Source organism: Anarrhichthys ocellatus, unplaced genomic scaffold, assembly GCF_004355925.1.
Source record: "Anarrhichthys ocellatus isolate YVR2014 unplaced genomic scaffold, GSC_Weel_1.0 scaffold10, whole genome shotgun sequence".
Classification (NCBI taxonomy): domain Eukaryota; kingdom Metazoa; phylum Chordata; class Actinopteri; order Perciformes; family Anarhichadidae; genus Anarrhichthys; species Anarrhichthys ocellatus.
In genome coordinates this window covers 3484619-3502419 of record NW_022280040.1, presented here as the reverse complement: position 1 = coordinate 3502419, position 17801 = coordinate 3484619, and the positions used below count along the sequence as shown (strand labels likewise).

The 17801-nt window shown below is 45.2% G+C and overlaps 1 protein-coding gene across 21 annotated transcripts in view; it reads right to left on the bottom strand.

The window, feature by feature from the left end:
• Window positions 1-3882: 3882 nt before the first annotated feature.
• The window catches only part of eya1 (EYA transcriptional coactivator and phosphatase 1), a 58222-nt gene continuing 44303 nt past the window's right edge, over window positions 3883-17801 (bottom strand). For 10 of the 21 annotated variants that reach the window (XM_031850078.1, XM_031850094.1, XM_031850076.1 and 7 more), the window contains 7 exons: window positions 17399-17488; window positions 8168-8226; window positions 7911-8071; window positions 7570-7684; window positions 7115-7236; window positions 6209-6309; window positions 3885-4129 (listed from right to left, as the gene is read on the bottom strand). In XM_031850078.1, the coding sequence (XP_031705938.1) occupies window positions 4049-4129; window positions 6209-6309; window positions 7115-7236; window positions 7570-7684; window positions 7911-8071; window positions 8168-8226; window positions 17399-17488 (729 nt within the window). In that variant the 3' untranslated portion in view covers window positions 3885-4048. Of the gene's footprint in view, window positions 4130-6208; window positions 6310-7114; window positions 7237-7569; window positions 7685-7910; window positions 8072-8167; window positions 8227-17398; window positions 17489-17801 lie in introns of all 21 variants that reach the window. The other 11 variants (XM_031850081.1, XM_031850082.1, XM_031850083.1 and 8 more) reach the window with 4 other exon arrangements.

Genomic DNA, 17801 nt, shown 5'->3' with positions numbered 1-17801 from the left:
GTCCTTTTGGTTCTTAGATTGAGCAGAAACTCCTTGCAGCTCTGCTGACGGATGGAGGCTTTATGTCTCCTCCTCCCTTCTTTCTCTTATTGTCTCAATCTGTGGACATCTGCTTGCTAGAGAGACAAATCCCCCTAACTTTTGACACACTAGCCACCAAGAGGAGAAGCCTATTAATAGGCTTCCTGCTCATAAAAGAGATGTGGCAGATCAGGTTTTTTTAGGGGGGGGGGGGGGGGGGGGAGTTTGATATGCATGTAATACAATATTAGTTCAATTGTGATGCACCGTCAGAGGCCCCCTCTATGGAAATCTGCATGAAATCACTGTCTGGGCAAGGTCGTAAATCACCAATGGCGTTGTTTATTATTGCAGTACAGTTTTATGGAGGGCGGGCGCTTTGCTGGGACGTCCCGGAGAGGAATGCCCAACAGAGGACCTGCTAGGTAATGGCCCCTTTATTTCCACAAGGGGGTTGACGGGAGTTCAGTGAAGATCAGGCCTCTTGAGAATTACATGGTTACTGTTAAGCCTGATTAAAGCATAGGAACCACCAATATCTAACAAAAGCAAACACACGACATGTTCGCTGGATCTACAACAACATCAACTGGTGATAAATCTCAAAGACGATCAAAGTTGTGGTAGAGGATTGTAAGTCAGGTACAAGCCATACAGACGCGATCTAGCTCTTATTTCTGTTCCCCTCTGTTTTGCACGAGCAGCCAGAGCGGCTGGCCGACATGCCGGGACACCCACTTTTTCTTTCACAAAACGTCTGGTCTGGTTGCGTCTGACTTTTTCTGCCAGGTCTCTGAGCATCGGGAAAACTTATCAAAGAGAACAAACCTCTATTCTGTGCTGCAGAGAGAGCAGTTCTCCTCTCCGAGAAAGACAGCCAGTCAGGACCACAGACACTACTTAGTCTTTCAGCTGTTCGGATGTGGAAAAAGCACATTAGGGGGCATTGTGCCGGCACATTCCGGCGGTAGCAGCCCGACTTGCTTTGTCCAGCCTGGCAGACATGCACGCCTCACTCCGGCCATCACTCCCACTCCATCTGAAAACATAATTGATCTGGATATTAAACGAGCTGCGCGGCTCTGAATAAAATTCCACGCATGCTAAATTCTCCAACGTGGTTTTGAAGGCCGGACACTTTCTTCCCCGTCTGGGCTAGTGTTACATGCTGGACTGTCTTAGCTGTGACCACCTCATAAAACCAGCCTCATAAATATTGTTCATGTGTTATTTAAACTAACGCAGCTCTCTATGACTTTGAGTTGTTTGATTGATGTTAATTATACATGGAGGCTCCCTCCAGACATACGCTATGAGGATAGAACTATTAAAAATACTGGGCTGAGCATTGGCTCGGCTGCTGGAGCCTCACAAATGTGTGACGCGCGTTTTACATTGTTGAGGCTGTCGAGAAAATCTTGCATTGTCTCACCGGAATTATGAAAAATAAATAATCAATAGAAATGCAATCACGGATACGTTAAGAGTCTTCAAGTCACGTTAGTTATTCCTAAACAAAAGCATGCCTGTCACTCGATCGTAGCCTTGTTACGATTGTATATTTGTACTCGCTGTTGTGCAGATATGAAGGATGTCATTAGCATGTGGGGGTGCGATGTTGTTTGGTCTAGACTTGCACCAGCTCCAGTTTCTGTTTGCTTCCTGGTGGGATTAGGCGCTGAGGCCTGTGACATCAGTCTCAGGACACTGGGGACAGTACTACTAACACACAATGGAAAGCAGTTAAATAAAACTATTTTGTCCACAGACAAAAGTATTTTAATGTCAGTGTTAAACTGTGTTTTACAAAATATTCTAAATAATGTTTTAAGTCGTAGTTTTAAATAAATAAAAAAATCAGAGGTCAACATGTAATAGTTCACAAATCAGTTTTATTAATTTAAACACAATCAAATAATAATGTCAAAAACATCTGTACACATATTTTGCAGACACAACAATCTTTTGCATTTCACAATGAGGCCCATGTAGTGTAAAGTATTTCCAGTTTGCATTTATGTTTGCAACATAATAAAAAAAGCGTGCTGTATGAATCTATAAAACGTTTCCTCTAGTTACCTACCATTACCTTGATCTAGCAGCAATATGTAGATACCCCCGGAGAGCGGGGGAAGAAGTTGTTTTGAGAAGATGGGGTGGGGGGGGGGGGGGGGGGGGTCGGGGGAGGGAGGGATCCAAATTGAAACGTAAAGGCCAACAGTGATCATGTGCAAAGGAGGGAAAATTAGAAACACAACGAATGGGTTTCCGTTTTAAGAAATTCACAGTCGATAGCACATGTCCTGTATGTTCACAAACCCCTCGAAGTTAGTGGCTTTTCTCTCAATGTTAATTATGGTTTCCCCATCCACAGACGTAGAAGCATTATGCAAAGGGCTTTATGTCTTTCAACTATTTCAAAGTGTGACACAGAATGTAATTTAAAAGTCGAAATTAAAAACACTACATCATACAAAATTACGCTCGCTGTACAAGTTGTTATAGCGCTTGTAAAAAAGATAATAAAACCTATTCAAGCCTGCTTGTCAAATCTCAGACTTTCTTCAAATTTGTTAACATGGCTCTCAGGAGGCAGGAAATTGTGAGTTTTCTCACTCCATATCCAAAATAACATCAGAATTAAGTTTGCTTCCAAATATATGGGGTTAGGGCTACAAGCTGGTGAAATGCCATAAGGACAAAGATGTGAGCTACCTGTCTGAATAACAACCCCCCCCCCGCCCAAAAAAACCAAATACCTCTTTCCCTTTCAAATATGAGTCTAAAAGGACTTGCAGTAGAGGAGACCTGTTATGCTGTATAAAGATGTGACTGAAGTTTCCTGTAAGGACGAGAAACATCACAGAATCAAATGAAAGGTCATTGACACTTGACATCCATGCTTTTGGTCTTGACAAAACAATTTATCACAAAATCCCATTATCTACATATTTGTTTATTGAACAAAACTTGAACACATCAACACTTTCAGGCGCCGCACAAGCTCATGTGCGATGGGATGCCTTTGATTATTTATTTTTTTTTTTACTTCAATGAAAAAGCATTGCCACCTTTCAAGAGCACGTACCTAAATGAATATAGGAAGGAATAGTCCAGTGATTACAAACTTACACACACAAAAAAGATTTCCTCTATACACGATTGTCTCAGCATTGTAAATAAAGTTTTTTGTAATTTTCCTTAAATATTTAGAAAACTCCCCCTTTTTTTGTTTTGTTTCTTCCATAATCGTCTTCCTCTCGCTGTGGTGTAAATCAATAGTACTTTGTCAAAGGCACAAGTCTTTTGTCGTCGAGGTACCTTCTCGGTGGCGCGGTGCCGCTCACAAAGTCTCCGTTCATAAATAACAAGCACAGGACTCCCAGGCTGACGGTTAACAGAGGAGCAGTCGCTTTGTCTGTCTGTCCCGTGACGGAAGAGAGACTAAAAAGTAGGTTGACAGATAAGGAACAGAAAGAGACGGGGGGTGGGGGGGTGAACAGCTAGAGGGACGGAGAAATGTCACCACCAGTAGTCGTGGGCCTGTGGTTTACTGTAGCTGAGTTCTGTGGCGGGGCGGGCGAGGCCATCAGTAGCTCTGCTCTCCTCACAGGTGTGAACCCTGAAAGAGTCCCGGCACAAACAGGGGGCCGTAAAACACTTTGACAGCTTCAGAAAACGGCCAATTCACAGTAACCAGGGCAAGCAGCTGCAGCGCCGTAAATTCACCTCTCTCCTTCGCTTCCAGAGAGAAAAAAAAAAAAGTTTAGGGTTAAGACGAAGTGTGACCATATGTCAGCACATTAACCGTGTGCTCAGCCTTTTTTTTCTTTTTTTTTTCCTCCATTCTCCTCTTCTTTTCTTCCTGTGTAGTGGAAGACAGACGCCAGGCCGCACAGGGAGGAGGGGGGGGGGGTATTTTCTGAGCTGTAGGATCTGTGGCAAGCGTGGGACGGGGACGGAGGGCGAAGGTGAAAGGTTGCAGGGTGTGCTGAGGCGGAGCAGGGTGTACGGTGGTGGTGTAGTGCTACAAGTACTCCAGGTCTAGAGCGTGGTGGAGGGCCATGAGGTCTGAATGGCTGGAGATCCTCCAGAAGGGCATGTTGTGCTGAGGGTGGAATGAAATACATTTGATTTAAAACACTTGATGTGACACATTTTAGGGCTAATAAGAAATATACAAGATTTGAATCGATCCGTTCAGTAATTTATCAAAGCAAAAAACACACACCAGAGATTCTTTTTTTTTTCCTCCAGAAAAGCAAATTAAAAGATGTTGGGAAACCGTAATGGGCATTTTTAAGCTGAGTTATTATCAAAAAATAATAGACATATCAATCGATATTGAAAAAAAACATCTAAGCGCAAAGAAGATTTGACTCTTTACACCACAGCTAAAACATTCAATGAATGGAGAAAGCCTGGTCCTTTCACCAGGTATAGCAATCATATTAATAACGCACGCAGACTGCACCTCTTGCTCCCTTGTGCATATGTCTTTGCGGCCTCTACCTAATTTCTCTCCTGCATTAACATGTACTTTTATACCACCAAACTAATCCAGTGGCTGTCTCCAACCTCACCAGAAGTGAACTCCCCACAGGCTCTTTTGAGTGAACCTCCTGCCTGCCAGTGTGTGTGTTTGGGACGGTGCAAATGAGCTGTTGTTCCCGAGCAGAGGACGGGGGGAGAAACCTGAGTCGCAGAGAATGAAAGGAGCTTGTCAGGTAGAGTCCTCGGCTCCTCAGTGTGCGGAGCCCATTACACTCCCCTTATCAAAGGTATGGCCTCTCCCAGGCATATGTTCCGCTTAGAAGAGCCTGCACTGACCCTTAAAAAAGCTCTTTGCTTTTTGTTTTGTAAATTGTCTTTGCTTTTAAGTTTAAAAGCGGCAGATGCTATCTCTGCCTTCTCTCCCAGGCGATGGTAATAACTGAAGGCGGAATTGTTTCAGGGATTGCAGATTTTTCCTTTTTTAGGTGGAGGAATGAGGGCCCGAGAGAACTTTTAGACTTCTGTAGTTCTCACAATGTCACGTCTGATGTGCGCCTCCTGACGGGTGAAATTGTTGTGTTATTTCAAGTCCTCTCTGATGTTGACACAGAAACCTTTTACCGCATGCCATGTCGTGGGACTCACACTACTCAGACGGAGGGGGAAAAAAAAAAAAAAAACGCCTTATCCTTCCATCAATGTCACAATCCAACAACTCAAGACGGAGTGAAAATATTTGCATATTTTTCCACAATCATCTCTCAAGTCCATATTCCCAGGGTGTGTTTGCTTTCCATAACACAGAGCTATTGTTTTACACACCTCTCCAGGGTAAAGGTTGCTACTTCTTCCTAATCGCTGCCTAATCGCTCTTCATCGCTCTTCATCTGTCCTCACGCTTCTCCTCGCTGTTTACTGAAAAACAGGTGAAGAGGGAGCTGGAGGCTTTTCAAAGGGAAACTCCACGTCTACACTCTGACAGTGTGGCTCACCGTAACTGTCAGTGAAATATGCTCTTGGGCCGCCGATTAATTTTGCTAATGAATATCTTTGCTGTGTGCGGCTTTTGCATGTCGCATTTGGTGTACATCCAAACTTGGCAGAAACGCCGAGTACACAAATTGCGGAGCAAGAGAGGACAGGTATGGGCAACGTAAGAGGCACCTGAACAGATACCGTCGGCTTTCTTGAACCTTTCTCGTGCTAACAGGCTTGGCATTGCAGTAAATATTCTAATTTCATCAACAATGATTTAAGTCTCCTTTATGCGCGCTGGTTCTGAAAGGGCTAGCATTACACACACAGCATTCACGCTGCTCAGGGCAGCGAGCAGGAATATATAATTATGCCATCTACCCTCCCCTGCTCTGTAAACCTGAGATGGCGGAGGAAGAGCACTGATTACACACTACAGACTTTCTCTCTTGTACTTGGATGCCCTATAAGAGGATAAACGAATGAAAGTAAAGTAAGACTGTTGAGGAGGACAGAGCTAGAGTGCTGATTCCTTTCTTTGGAAAAGTATGGCAGGTATGTTTTGTGTTCTGTGAGCATTCAATAATGAACTCCTGACCTTAGGGAAAGTCCAAACATTTTCTTTTCTCCTATCTCCGTGTGTTTTCCGACGAATGTTTTCACCAGAGGACTCGATGTGTATGCAGTATGTGGTGTCTATTATTCCAAGACGTCTTACCTTTTTTGAGCCTTGCTCCTCTTCCACACCGTCTCCAACAACAATGTAAACAACTTTCCTCCCGAACCTTTGAATTACTCTCTCGAAGCAGCTCTCCTTCCCTGTGGGGGAGTCGACAAGCAGGATGTTAGTGGAGCGTTGAGTGGATGCAAACAGATACAAAGACCCTCGCACGGACCCACACTAAACACCGTCAAGTTGATTCAAAGGCACAGGGTGACAAGAGCCCCTTTAAAAACACCACACGTACAAAATAGGGCAGAGTGTAAACACTTTGAGCTCAGCAAGGAGATGTGATAAGATCAGCCCTCAGATAAAGGCAATCTGAAACGCATTAACTCTGCCCTTCTGCTCCTCAACCATGGGACAAATGGACTTAAATCAGCCAAAATCACTCTTGCATGCCACAGGGTCTGGGTTAGGAGGACTGGTGCGCTTAACGCACCGAGGAGCCCTGAGCTACACTCCGCTCCAGACTCCTGCGCTGATGGGCCTGAAAACGTTGCGGGAGTGAAGCTTGATGTTTATTTTGCATTTGAAACAGTGAAGAAGGGGAAGTACTGGAGGGAAAGGGGGGGGGGGTCTTGTTGCTGTGGAATGACATAAATGTGCAGAAGTGGTTTCATATGCAGAGACTGAACAGGAGAGGCCTGGGGAGGCCCAGCACAGGCCCAGCTCCAGGAAAATAATCCCAGGCTGATTAGGCCTATTCCTTCATAGAAGAACATCAACCGTCTCCGGTGACTGAATCTCCCACCCCATCCACGCCTCTGTCCCATCACTTAGGTAGCACGTGTGTCTTAATTCTTTACACTCACCAAGCTAAAACAACAAGCATTAATGTCCCAAAGTGACAGATTGATCACAACGGGCAAAACAAAAGAGGGCTGAAATCCCACATTTTACCTATTTTGGTTGCACTATAAATATTCTCGATAGGAAAGACGATCCCCAAGCCGTAGAGCAGGACCTTAGCCAGGGCAGGGATGAGCTGCGTGGTGGTCACCAGGATATTCACACAGTTTGACCTGCAGCAGAGAGACAGGGGAGGAGAGCAAAAGGGATGACATCATTCTACATCACTCTGAGGGAGGACAAAAGAAAACACAGCGTACAGAAAATAAAGACGCCGCAATGTATCAAATGCTTAAAACATGTCACCCAGTGAAAGGTTGAATCACAGCTTTTTAAAGTCGGATCTCTAAGCACACTTTCAAATATCAGAAGACAAAGTCCATCCAGAAGAGCATTGGTGTTTTCTTTAATAGCTTAGGAGAATGGAGTTGACTTATTTACACCACATGAGAGTTTATATATGTGCGGTATGGGACTGGATACAATTTTCCTCACTGGAGTCCTACCTTGAGTGGATTAATGTTAGTGCTTTCAGTGCCAGTGTTAACCAGGAGTCCGTCAAGGCTTCAATTTCTGCTCGCAATTGCAACCAGGCTTCCCTTTTGGCTGGGCCCAGCAGACCTGAAACGCAGGGTAACATTGTTTGGGTTGGACCAGCCCTCAGAATACCACTGAAATTTTCAAAATTTACCCTGACCAAGTGGTGTGGCATGTGTGCTTTCAGAACACACGCACAAACACTCACACAAACGGCCACACAAATGAGGAGACATGCATCTACAAGCTCAGTTCTGCTCGACAGATCTGTACAAAGCAGTGCTGCTTGTTGGGGGGGGGGGGGGATTACCTCCGACGTTATTTTTGTAGGTGGTGTAGATTTCTTTTACTCGTCTGTAGCGGAAGGCCAGTTTTCTCATCCAGTCCACGCCTCCCCGCACGCCTGTGGCCAGACATAGATTGGCACTGGTGGCCGCTGCGTGGAAACCGTCAGCGCCGAAGTTGTACGTGCTGAGATGAAGACAAATAAAAAAAGAATCTGTCAGCACAGGCTGCGCCAACGTTGATGCGAGCAAAATGGCACAGTTCATTCTGACTATTCAATACCTCAGATCCTGGCCGTTGTCATCGGAGGACACATCGTCGATATGTACCTGGTCACATTCCTGGAAGACACAACACAAATACTTTGAGTAACGTAGGATTCAGAAGAAGAGAAGTTTCTTTCTTGGGAAAGCACTCTCACCACATGTTCCTCGTAATTTCTCACCAGAAACAACATATTCATTCAGGAATTTGTGCTTTGGCTGGACACCTCACCCTTAATCCCACTCGCCTTGACTTTCTCTGTATATCCTTTTGAATAAGTTCTCAGCATTTTTCTTCCCTTGCGCCAATACCAGCTCTGTCCAAACAAAAAACTAACCTCATCATTAGTCAGAATGGACTGCGACCACTAGAGGGGTCTAAAGATATGCACACGCACAGACATAAACAATTAAGCCTCAATCTAGCAACTCCAAAAACTCCCCAGGTTGGCATTGGAACAGCTATGTCTGCGAGTACTGATAGAAATACACACAGTAGAAGGATGTATGCAGGCTAGCTGAATGTATAAAGCACTAGTAGTCTGTGCATGTGTATGCGTCTGCGTGTGCATCTCTAAACATGTGTGCACACTCCTCTTCCCCTTTGGGGGTCCCTGGCTCCTCTTGGAAAGGTAGAGGGATTCTGCAGCTCTGCACTGATTCCGCTGGTACACAGTAACACAATCCAGACTTTCTGGCAAATGTAACCTACTAGAAAAATTGAACCTGATGCTAACCGCCAATGAAATTATGACCTCTGATTGCTGCTGCGCCACACACCAACACAGCCCCGGGGCCAGTCAGCCGGCAAAAGAGCGCAGACAAAAAAATCTGTTATTAGTTTTCCATTTATAGGAGGGCTGTAGAGCCTCCCCCTTTATCGCCTCTCGCCGGTCGGTCCCCCTCACCCAGCTAAAAATGTGAGGGAGTCCTGCCTTGGCATTGAGATCAACACATTTCACTTGGGGCAGAGCAGAGAGAGACTATAGCTTCTTTGTGCTAAAATGTGTGGTGGCTAGCGATTTAGCCAACAGGAGTTTGAGCAATAGCCTTGTTAAGAGCAAAGGGCTTTGAAATTGAATGGGACGTCAAACTCTCAATTTGTTTCAGTCAGCCCTAATCTAGAATGAATAACAGACAGCGTATTGACATCTCCATGAAGCAGTTTAAAGAATTTCTCTGGAAAGCTACGAGTTTTAAGCGTGTTGTGTAGCTGCCAACGATCGTAAGCCTCACCTGTTTAAAGTTACGTGAGAAATAATAATTTCTCATGGAAGTTGAAACTTGAGGGAGAGGAATTCCTCCGGTCTCAAGTATGAAAAATCCCTCCCGATTTTTTGAGCTTTTTAATTAAGTTTCATCCGTCTGTTAAGACACCAAAACACAGAAAGGACTTCCTTGTTTTAAGTCAATCTAAGTGAGGCCAAATGCTGACGTTATTGCATTCCTCTCTAATGCTAGAGCAGGGTAAGGGTAAGGGCTTTGGACTGTAAACCTTTTTTATTTTACTGGTTCCCCTCTGAACAAATTTTTCATCTCCCTGGATTTGTGGGGAAAGGGAGGGAAGAGCGACGTGAGGAGAAACTCAAACCAGCTGTTCTTTAACAGAATTAAAATCTTGACCCCCAACCCCTGCTCTAATGCAGCCATTCTCTCGCCAAGCCTCTCCCAGCAAGCCCTGAGATCCAAAGAGGAAAAGACTTTGACCCCGTGACCCCTCTCCCCTCCTCTGTGGGGCTCCGGCACCCCGATAAGGGAGGGGGGGAAGGTATAGAGAGGTGGGGATGGTGGAGAGCAGCGGGTAAAGGCTGGGGGGGAGAGAGAGTCCAAAGTGACCTCACATGGAGCCAGCTCTGAGCCCCACGTTCCAGAAGATGGACTGCCAATTGGAGATGGGGTGTTGGCGGGGGGGCTCTTAGCTCTGTTGGCCTAATCTGTTTCTAGACAATCACCGGCAGATCTTTAATAGTTGGAGAAAGCAGCAATTTGTCCCAGCTTGGAGATCCGCTGCCAACAAATTTGTGGATAATTTATGTTCGCAAATTATCTCCGAAATGTCTTTCTCAGAGCGAAACCCAAGCCAGAAGTACTGGTGTGCCTAATTTCTTAAGTAGTGGAGGCATGTCAGTTTGTTTAGGAAAACAAAAACGGCACCCCGGGTTAAGCACCTCATGCAGCCTTCTTTCAAAGCATTCTGGTGCAAGTGACCGGAATGCTTCTATTATCCAGTAATTACTTTACACAATCAGCCGACAGCAAAGCGCTCGTTTGGTACATCATTGCCTAATTGTATGCTGTCTCCCGGCACCTTGTTTGATGACAATAGTTCCTGCTGCTTGTTCTTCCCCTGCAATGTGTTTCTTTCAGAGTCTGACAGCCAGCATGGATCAAAACAGCTATGTGAGAACCGTATTACTCAGCATGTTAATTATGGGCCTACTTTAGGTGCCAGAGCCAGAACTCCAACATGACCCGAAACACATAAATATGTCTCAGTAATTAGGCCTAACCGTTGCCATTATAATTGCTGCCTGATTATGAATGATTTTTCATGGACTTTTCCCAAATCCTCAGAGCTAATAAACACATCAAACCTCAACTAATGTTAAGCGTTAAAACTAAATTAAAATGGCCAAGAAAAATAGACTGTACCCCTTTACATCTCTTTGTTGCTCTGTGTTTACATAGTTAAGTCTGTAGATATTATAATTCTTAGTGAACAGCTGAGCTTGAGAACTCCAGATAGAATATTTTTGTGTGTGTGTGTGTGCGCTGTGAATAAATAGGGAGGGGGTTGTTGGAAGAATTTGCGGACTCCAACAATTACTGTTCCCAGCTGGGGCTGGCATAAACCTCTGCACTGGCTTCCTGGGAGGACGGGGAAAGCTAATAGCGGAGGCGGCTGTGGGTAATGTTGTACAGTAACCCTTACACATACTCATTAGGAGGCACTTGAAGGCCTCGTAAACACCACAGAGCCATGGATGGTGCAGGTTCAAGTCAGTTAAGTACAGTCGTGGATAGGATGGAAAGAAACTCTACGGGGTGGGGTGAATTATGAAATGCCAAATAAATAAAACATCTGTGAAAAAGGCACACTGAGAATACAGACTGCAAATCAAAAATGATGTGTCACATATAAAAGGATGAATATATTTATTTTGTGTTATATTAGTGTTGACTTAAATATGCTTGCAGGAGTTGATAAAACAAATCATCATCAAGTCACTGAGTCATTGGAAAGCTTAAAGGAAAAGTAACATGCTGCTATTATTGTGTTTGTATAACATTAACAATGGAATGAGAGGGCTTCAAGATGGTGGCACTTTGAAGGGCAGTCAGAGAACTTCTTAGAACCTTTTGAACATGTCTTTTCCGTCAAATCCCCCCCCATCCTCCCCTCACCAAGCAAACAGTGGTCTCTCTAAAACCGACATCACCGCTAACTCGTGCCAGATGTTCCTACTGTACTCAGCAGTGAAGACCCTCCACCAGAAGCCATCGCAATTACTCCTTAGGCAAACACTCCATCTTTCTGTTCAATTTATCAGCAGCATTCTTCTCTTTCATCTGCGCCACCAAAGAGTCTGCATCTATACAGGAACGATGCCAAGAAGATGCTCAATTGAAGACAGGATGCTTCTGCCTCGGGATGCTTCCATCTCTACATCATTCACTCTCTCTTCCTTTCCCTGTATCCCTGTCTTTCCACCAGTCGGCTGAACACTCTTCACTTGCGGAGGAAGCTATCAGAGCCCTCTTTGTCCCCCCCCCCCCCGGCATCTGTCATTAAGCAATCAGCGATGACGGCCCGAGTCTTCCTGCAGCCCCGGAGAGAGCTGCAGAGTGGTGACTGCAACAGTCAGAGGCAGGGAGAAGAAAGACGGGGCCAAGTCAGCAATGAATGTTACCAAAACACAGAGAGGACCATGCTATCTATCTAACTCTTAGACCTGCTTTCCCCCCCCTATGAAGGTCTATAGGTCAGTGTCCACTTATTGGATACAAGCTGCCCCGCTCGCCCCCTGTCTCTCATCCTCCCTCAGGTGAGCTGTTGGGGTGGGGGTGGGTGGTCAAAAGCGCAGTGTGAGCGATAACAGCCGTCATCACAGCATTCCTCGTGACCCTACAGGCTAATGCCATGTGAAAAAGGCTCATCCATGGTTCGCATGTTCTCAATACCGCCACTCCACCGGCAGTGGCTGTCATCCCCCCCGCGGTCTGTGAACCCCAGCAACTTCCTTCTCTGTTCCCACCACAGGCACCCCTGTCTGGGGGGGGGAAGGGGGGGGAAGGGGGGGGGGGGGGGGGGCTGTGATTACCTGGGGGTCAAACACAGGATGTGGGTAACAAAGGGAGAGTTCTTCGAACCCACTTCATTCCAATCCACAATCTGTGCTTGAACAGCCACGGAATTCAAACAGCGGCTCCAAACAAAGCACAGGTACAGAAAAGTAGATGCTGGTTTTACAGAAATTCACACGAACAGGAAAAGAGGGAGGACGCATTGCTCAGGAGCAGAGGGAATTTCTGAAGCGGTCTGCAAGTATAATGACTAGAAAAGTTGAATAAAAAAAAAAGAATCACCCCACAGGTAGGGAGTGAAAAGTATAAATAAGTGTGATGCACGGTGTGATGGATAAGCTGCTTCTCATCATTCTCCTTTTTGGCATTCAAAGTCCAAACCACACCTCAAGGAGAGCGACATTAAATGTAATATTAAATCTCAGTCGTTTCAGCATTTTCCCTTCGCAACAAACGTATCCATAGAAAAAACTGTTTATTCTTGGACAAAAATCTGTGCACATTTCTGCTCTCTTCCCCCACAGACCATGCTGGGCAGGTGCTCTTTAATTCAGGGCAAGAAATCTATTCTTAAATATCATCATTTGTCAACAGACAGCAATGTTATATTTTCCGTGCAGCCTCAACCCCTATTGGCTGTGTTAGGATAGTGGGCAGAGAGGGTGGGGGTGAGGTGGAGCTCTGTGGAGCGAAGATTGACAGGGTGGCTTTGAAACCTCCACTTTCTCTCTGTAGTCTTTCCAAAACACATCAGCGGCCCCCGCCTCGAGACGTGATGGAGTTACGTCGAGGAGCATGACAGCACTGCTGCATCAGTGGCCAGGCACATGATGAAATACCCACATCAGTGTGAACAGAACCAAAGAAGCCCATCTGACAAAACATACTGTAGAAAAAAAAAATCGTATTCCTCGGTTTCACAGTTTTTCAATGTTGCAGAACTCGATGGGTTGTTCAGTTTTACATGTTATGATAGTGTCATTGAAGTATGTGCCACAAAGCTACAGTGTACAGTTGGTGACTGATCAACTGACTGACTTGATTTCGTGATTCAATGAAAAGCAAAGCTAGCATTATGTTCCGTCCTTACTGTGAGTAAAATCCTAAGAAAATACTATCAAGGAAAAGGCCATAAAGCTACCAGTCACATGGATGGCGAGCACAGGATCTGCCTCTCTACGGTGGGACGTAAAACAAACAGAATGGCTCCACACTAAGAGGCTCTGGAGGGCCATTTCAGCCACTAGGAAAGGGTAACCATGCGTTTCACAGCATCTCTCATTAACAGGCAGCCCCTGGGTGAGAGTGACAGAGGTTTCAACCCTGGGACTGAGGCTGGGAGCTATAAAAGGTAGTCAGCTCACAGTGTCACAGGGTTGCTCCACAGGTATGTGTGTGTGTGTGAGTTCGAGAGTCCGTGGGTACTTGCATGAGTGTTCGTACATTATGTACGAATTTGCAGCACAACATTTTTCGCTTGCATGTGCATAAGTGTGTGAGAGAGGGTTGCACACAGCATGGAGGCATCGGTGGACTAATTTAAAATGTTCCCACCTTTAGAGACCTTCCCCCCCCCCTCTCTCTCTGTGAGTGGTTTGCCCCCATGCCCTTTATCCTCCAGACAGGGAGGGTTGTTTTCTCACCCAGGGAAGTGGGAGACGGCAGCCCTCCCGTACCCCACTGAGAGGGGGGAACGCAGGGGGCTCGGCCAGCGAGAGAGAGAGGCCCCCGGTTCCCACATACCGCTCGGCGTTAGCGCACCTACAGTAAACTCACACCCTGAGTCACAGTAGAGCTGTCAGTCTTCCCGGCACGCTCGGCCTCAGTGGGCTTCATTATACACATCACTTTAGACCATCAATTAACTCCACATTCAACCGCACACCCAGCGCTGGCGTGAAAATGTATTATATTTCAAAAATAAGATATATGAACAACAAATCTTCTGAGTAATTTACCAGTAAAAGTATATTATTTTGAAAAATATTGTTATTATAATTATTCAAATAAATAAATGAATAAATAATTAATGAAAATATCGACGTTACCTTAGGAAGTTGTTGTTAATTAACGAATTACAAAAAATGTAGATTTTGTATAAAATGTTTTAGGTGTAAACATTGATTATAAGTTTATCTCTGTAATTATTGAAATACAACTTCTTCTACAAGGAAAATTAATACAGTGGAGGTCACATCGATGGGGATCATATTGCCTTGAATTACTTTCCTATAATACTTCCTTCAGTCAGAGCATTTTTGAGGATAAAAACAGACTGTGCTGTTCATACAACACCACACTTTGTGTTCTTTTAAAGGGCTGAGCAGCAAACGCTTTGTGCAGGATAATCGATAGAGAGATTTGAGTGTGTGGGTTGGGAGGGGAAGTCTTTTGGGGAGGGACGCACCTTCAGTTCTATCTAACGGTGAATGAAAAAAGAGAGAGCGCTGATCCTGAAAAAGGTTAGAAGAGAAAGAGGGAGAGAGAGAGAGAGAGAGAGAGAGAGAGAGAGAGAGAGAGAGAGAGAGAGAGACGTAAGGGTGAAACTGATCCCTGTTGACCCCTTTGGCGTGCCCTCTTTCTTTTTATGACTTTCTTCAGAATTGTCACTCACCAGCTCTATCAACACACACACACACACACACACACACACACACACACACACACACACACACACACACACACACACACACACACACACACACACACACTTGAACACATAATACACAAGACTAGAGAGTGGCTTTAAAAGGCTGAGCACAATATTATGATTAATTGTGATGTTTAGAGGCTTGTAAACAACCCTTGAGAATTTAAAAATGATTAATTTACCTTAAAAACTATAGACTGCGAATGAAGAAGTGGGTACACTGAGTCCATATTTAATGTTCTTGTGCAGAGGCGGGCAGGACAACAGTGTTAATTCTTAGATGGACCACTCACACACACACACACGCACACGCGCACGCGCACACACACACACACACACACACACACACACCCCGTTAGGCCACTAACTCTGCACCTGTGTTTCTGCACAGCCTCTGGGGTCTCCCTTTATGGCTTAGACTAAATTAGATGGACCATATGCATTTCTGCACATGCTTAAATACATAACTGCTGCTGGCTATGGTATTTATAGTTGGACTCTATTTAGCTTTATCTGAGATGGAGGGCTGTAAATCAGCAGAGAGGAAACACAACTGGTTAGGCACTGCTGAGAACTGGCACTTAACACTCAGACTGGCCCAGCTCAGTTTAAGAGAGATCAATATGTCTTCAATAGAATGTCGTTCCTCCTCTACTATAATTGTTAATGACAATCATCGCAGCGTCTGCAGAGGGGTCTTGAAATTGGACGTCCTAAAAAGCATTCTTGCAGCGGACCACACGTTGCTCTTTTAGTCATAATACTGCTCTACTTTTAGCTGGAAAATATCTAAAGCCTCAAAGTGTCAAAAACAAAATCTAATAATTTCGTTACTGAGATAGAGCAGATGAAATATACGCGTCACATTTTACAATAACTTTATAAGCAGCCTGAGCTGCCAATTTGTCTGTGAGCGGTTTCATCACACATGAAAAGAAATCAAAACACGGGACAGATGTGGAGCAAATCCACATTTAAGCGTTGTCACAAACTGCCATTTTTTTTTTCAAATGATTGGGGCACATCTATTAAATAAAGTGCAGCTACAATGGATTCTACATGGCCAGGGCATAAGGAAATATTTAACCAGTCAATTGCAGCCAATTAACTTTGATCACGATGACTGCGTTTTGGAATCTCAGTCACTCGTCTGTCTGGGAGACTATGAACGTTTTCCTTCCCTGTCTTTCTCTCTCTCTCTCTCTCTCCCGGTTTTTCCTCCTTCTTGGGTTTACTTCGTGTAACACTTCCATGAACATGGTGGTGAGTAATGAGACTTGGCAGACCGGCTGCAGATCTCTTCACACTTAAGTATCAAACAAAACATTTCCTCTACTGTGAGGTCAGCATAAAGCAGGACACTGAGGAAAAGTGCTGGGTCAGTGGGATCACATTCACTGGGAGAAAGAGAATCATAGGAGGAGGAGGAGGAGGAGGCAGGGACAGAAATCGCAAAAATAAAAATCATAAACAGAGAATTGGATAATGCTATAATGTTGAGGGATATAGCATTGAGATGAATTGCTTTGTTTATTGTTAACATGTGATGAGCACTGATAGCTGGTGCATGCGTTATGTACGGACAAATGTAGCACACACTTTTCTGTACATGCAGTCTGAGCCTATAAGCATCCCTGACCCTCTGGTCTTTTACTTCTCCCCAGAGTGAAGCAGACACTCTAACATCCCACCACACACCCCTCCCTACCCATGATCCCTCTATTCCTGTGCCCCAGAGGCAGATTTCACACTCGCCATACATGAATCAGGGGGGGGGGGGGGGGCGAGAGTGGGGGGGGGGGGGGGGGGGCAAAAGAGGCGTGGGAGGGGACATGGCGGGGGCTTCATGCTGTGAGGCTAGGGTCTGGGGTGTAGGTGGACTGCGACACCAAGCACACAGCATGACACGGACAGACGGAGTGGCCACAGCAACACCAGAGCTTGACAAATTGAGCTGGCCTCTGTGGGAGTGGGACGGAGGCGGGGGTTGGGGAGCAGGCCTGGTGACCCAGGAATGACGGAGGCTGACAGCACATGTAAAATTCATGGTAGTTGGGCTCCGAGGTAATACTTCACCACTATGGGACTGATTACTGAGAAACAGGCTCCACGCTTTGAAACAGTTGTTGCTGCTTCAACTGAAAACTTGATGGAGTGCTCATAGACTCCAGTTATACATTCCTCTGACCGCTCAGACCATCGCAAGGTGAACAGAAGGCATTCGGGAAGATCACGAACATAGCGGCGCTAAAGGCAGCTTAAAGAAGAGAGAAAAACACATAGAAATAGACCTACCTCCAAGTCGTTAAAGAATAGGTGTGTGTCGGCCAAGTTGAAGATCATTTCTTCCATCCTCAGGCCTAATGATACAGATGTCGGAGGATCCTGGAAAATAGACAATTAAATCTGATTAAAATCTTTCCTCTGAATATTGAGGTAATTTTGTTCCATTTGAAGGGGGTTAATGTGAAACAATAAATAACGCTGTTCCCTGTAAATCACTCAATTAACACAGAAATCCTTTTAAATTCCCCGGCAGGCTATTCCCATAAAAAGAAGACATTAGGCGGACTTGAAAGTTTCAGCCTCTGTTTACGACTCTCCGAAAAGCGACCAGAATAGTCATCAGAAAAAAAAAGCATGTCTCCTCTCAGGAAGGGTGGTCGGTTTGGAAGAGTTGGGGGGGGGGAGGGGGGGG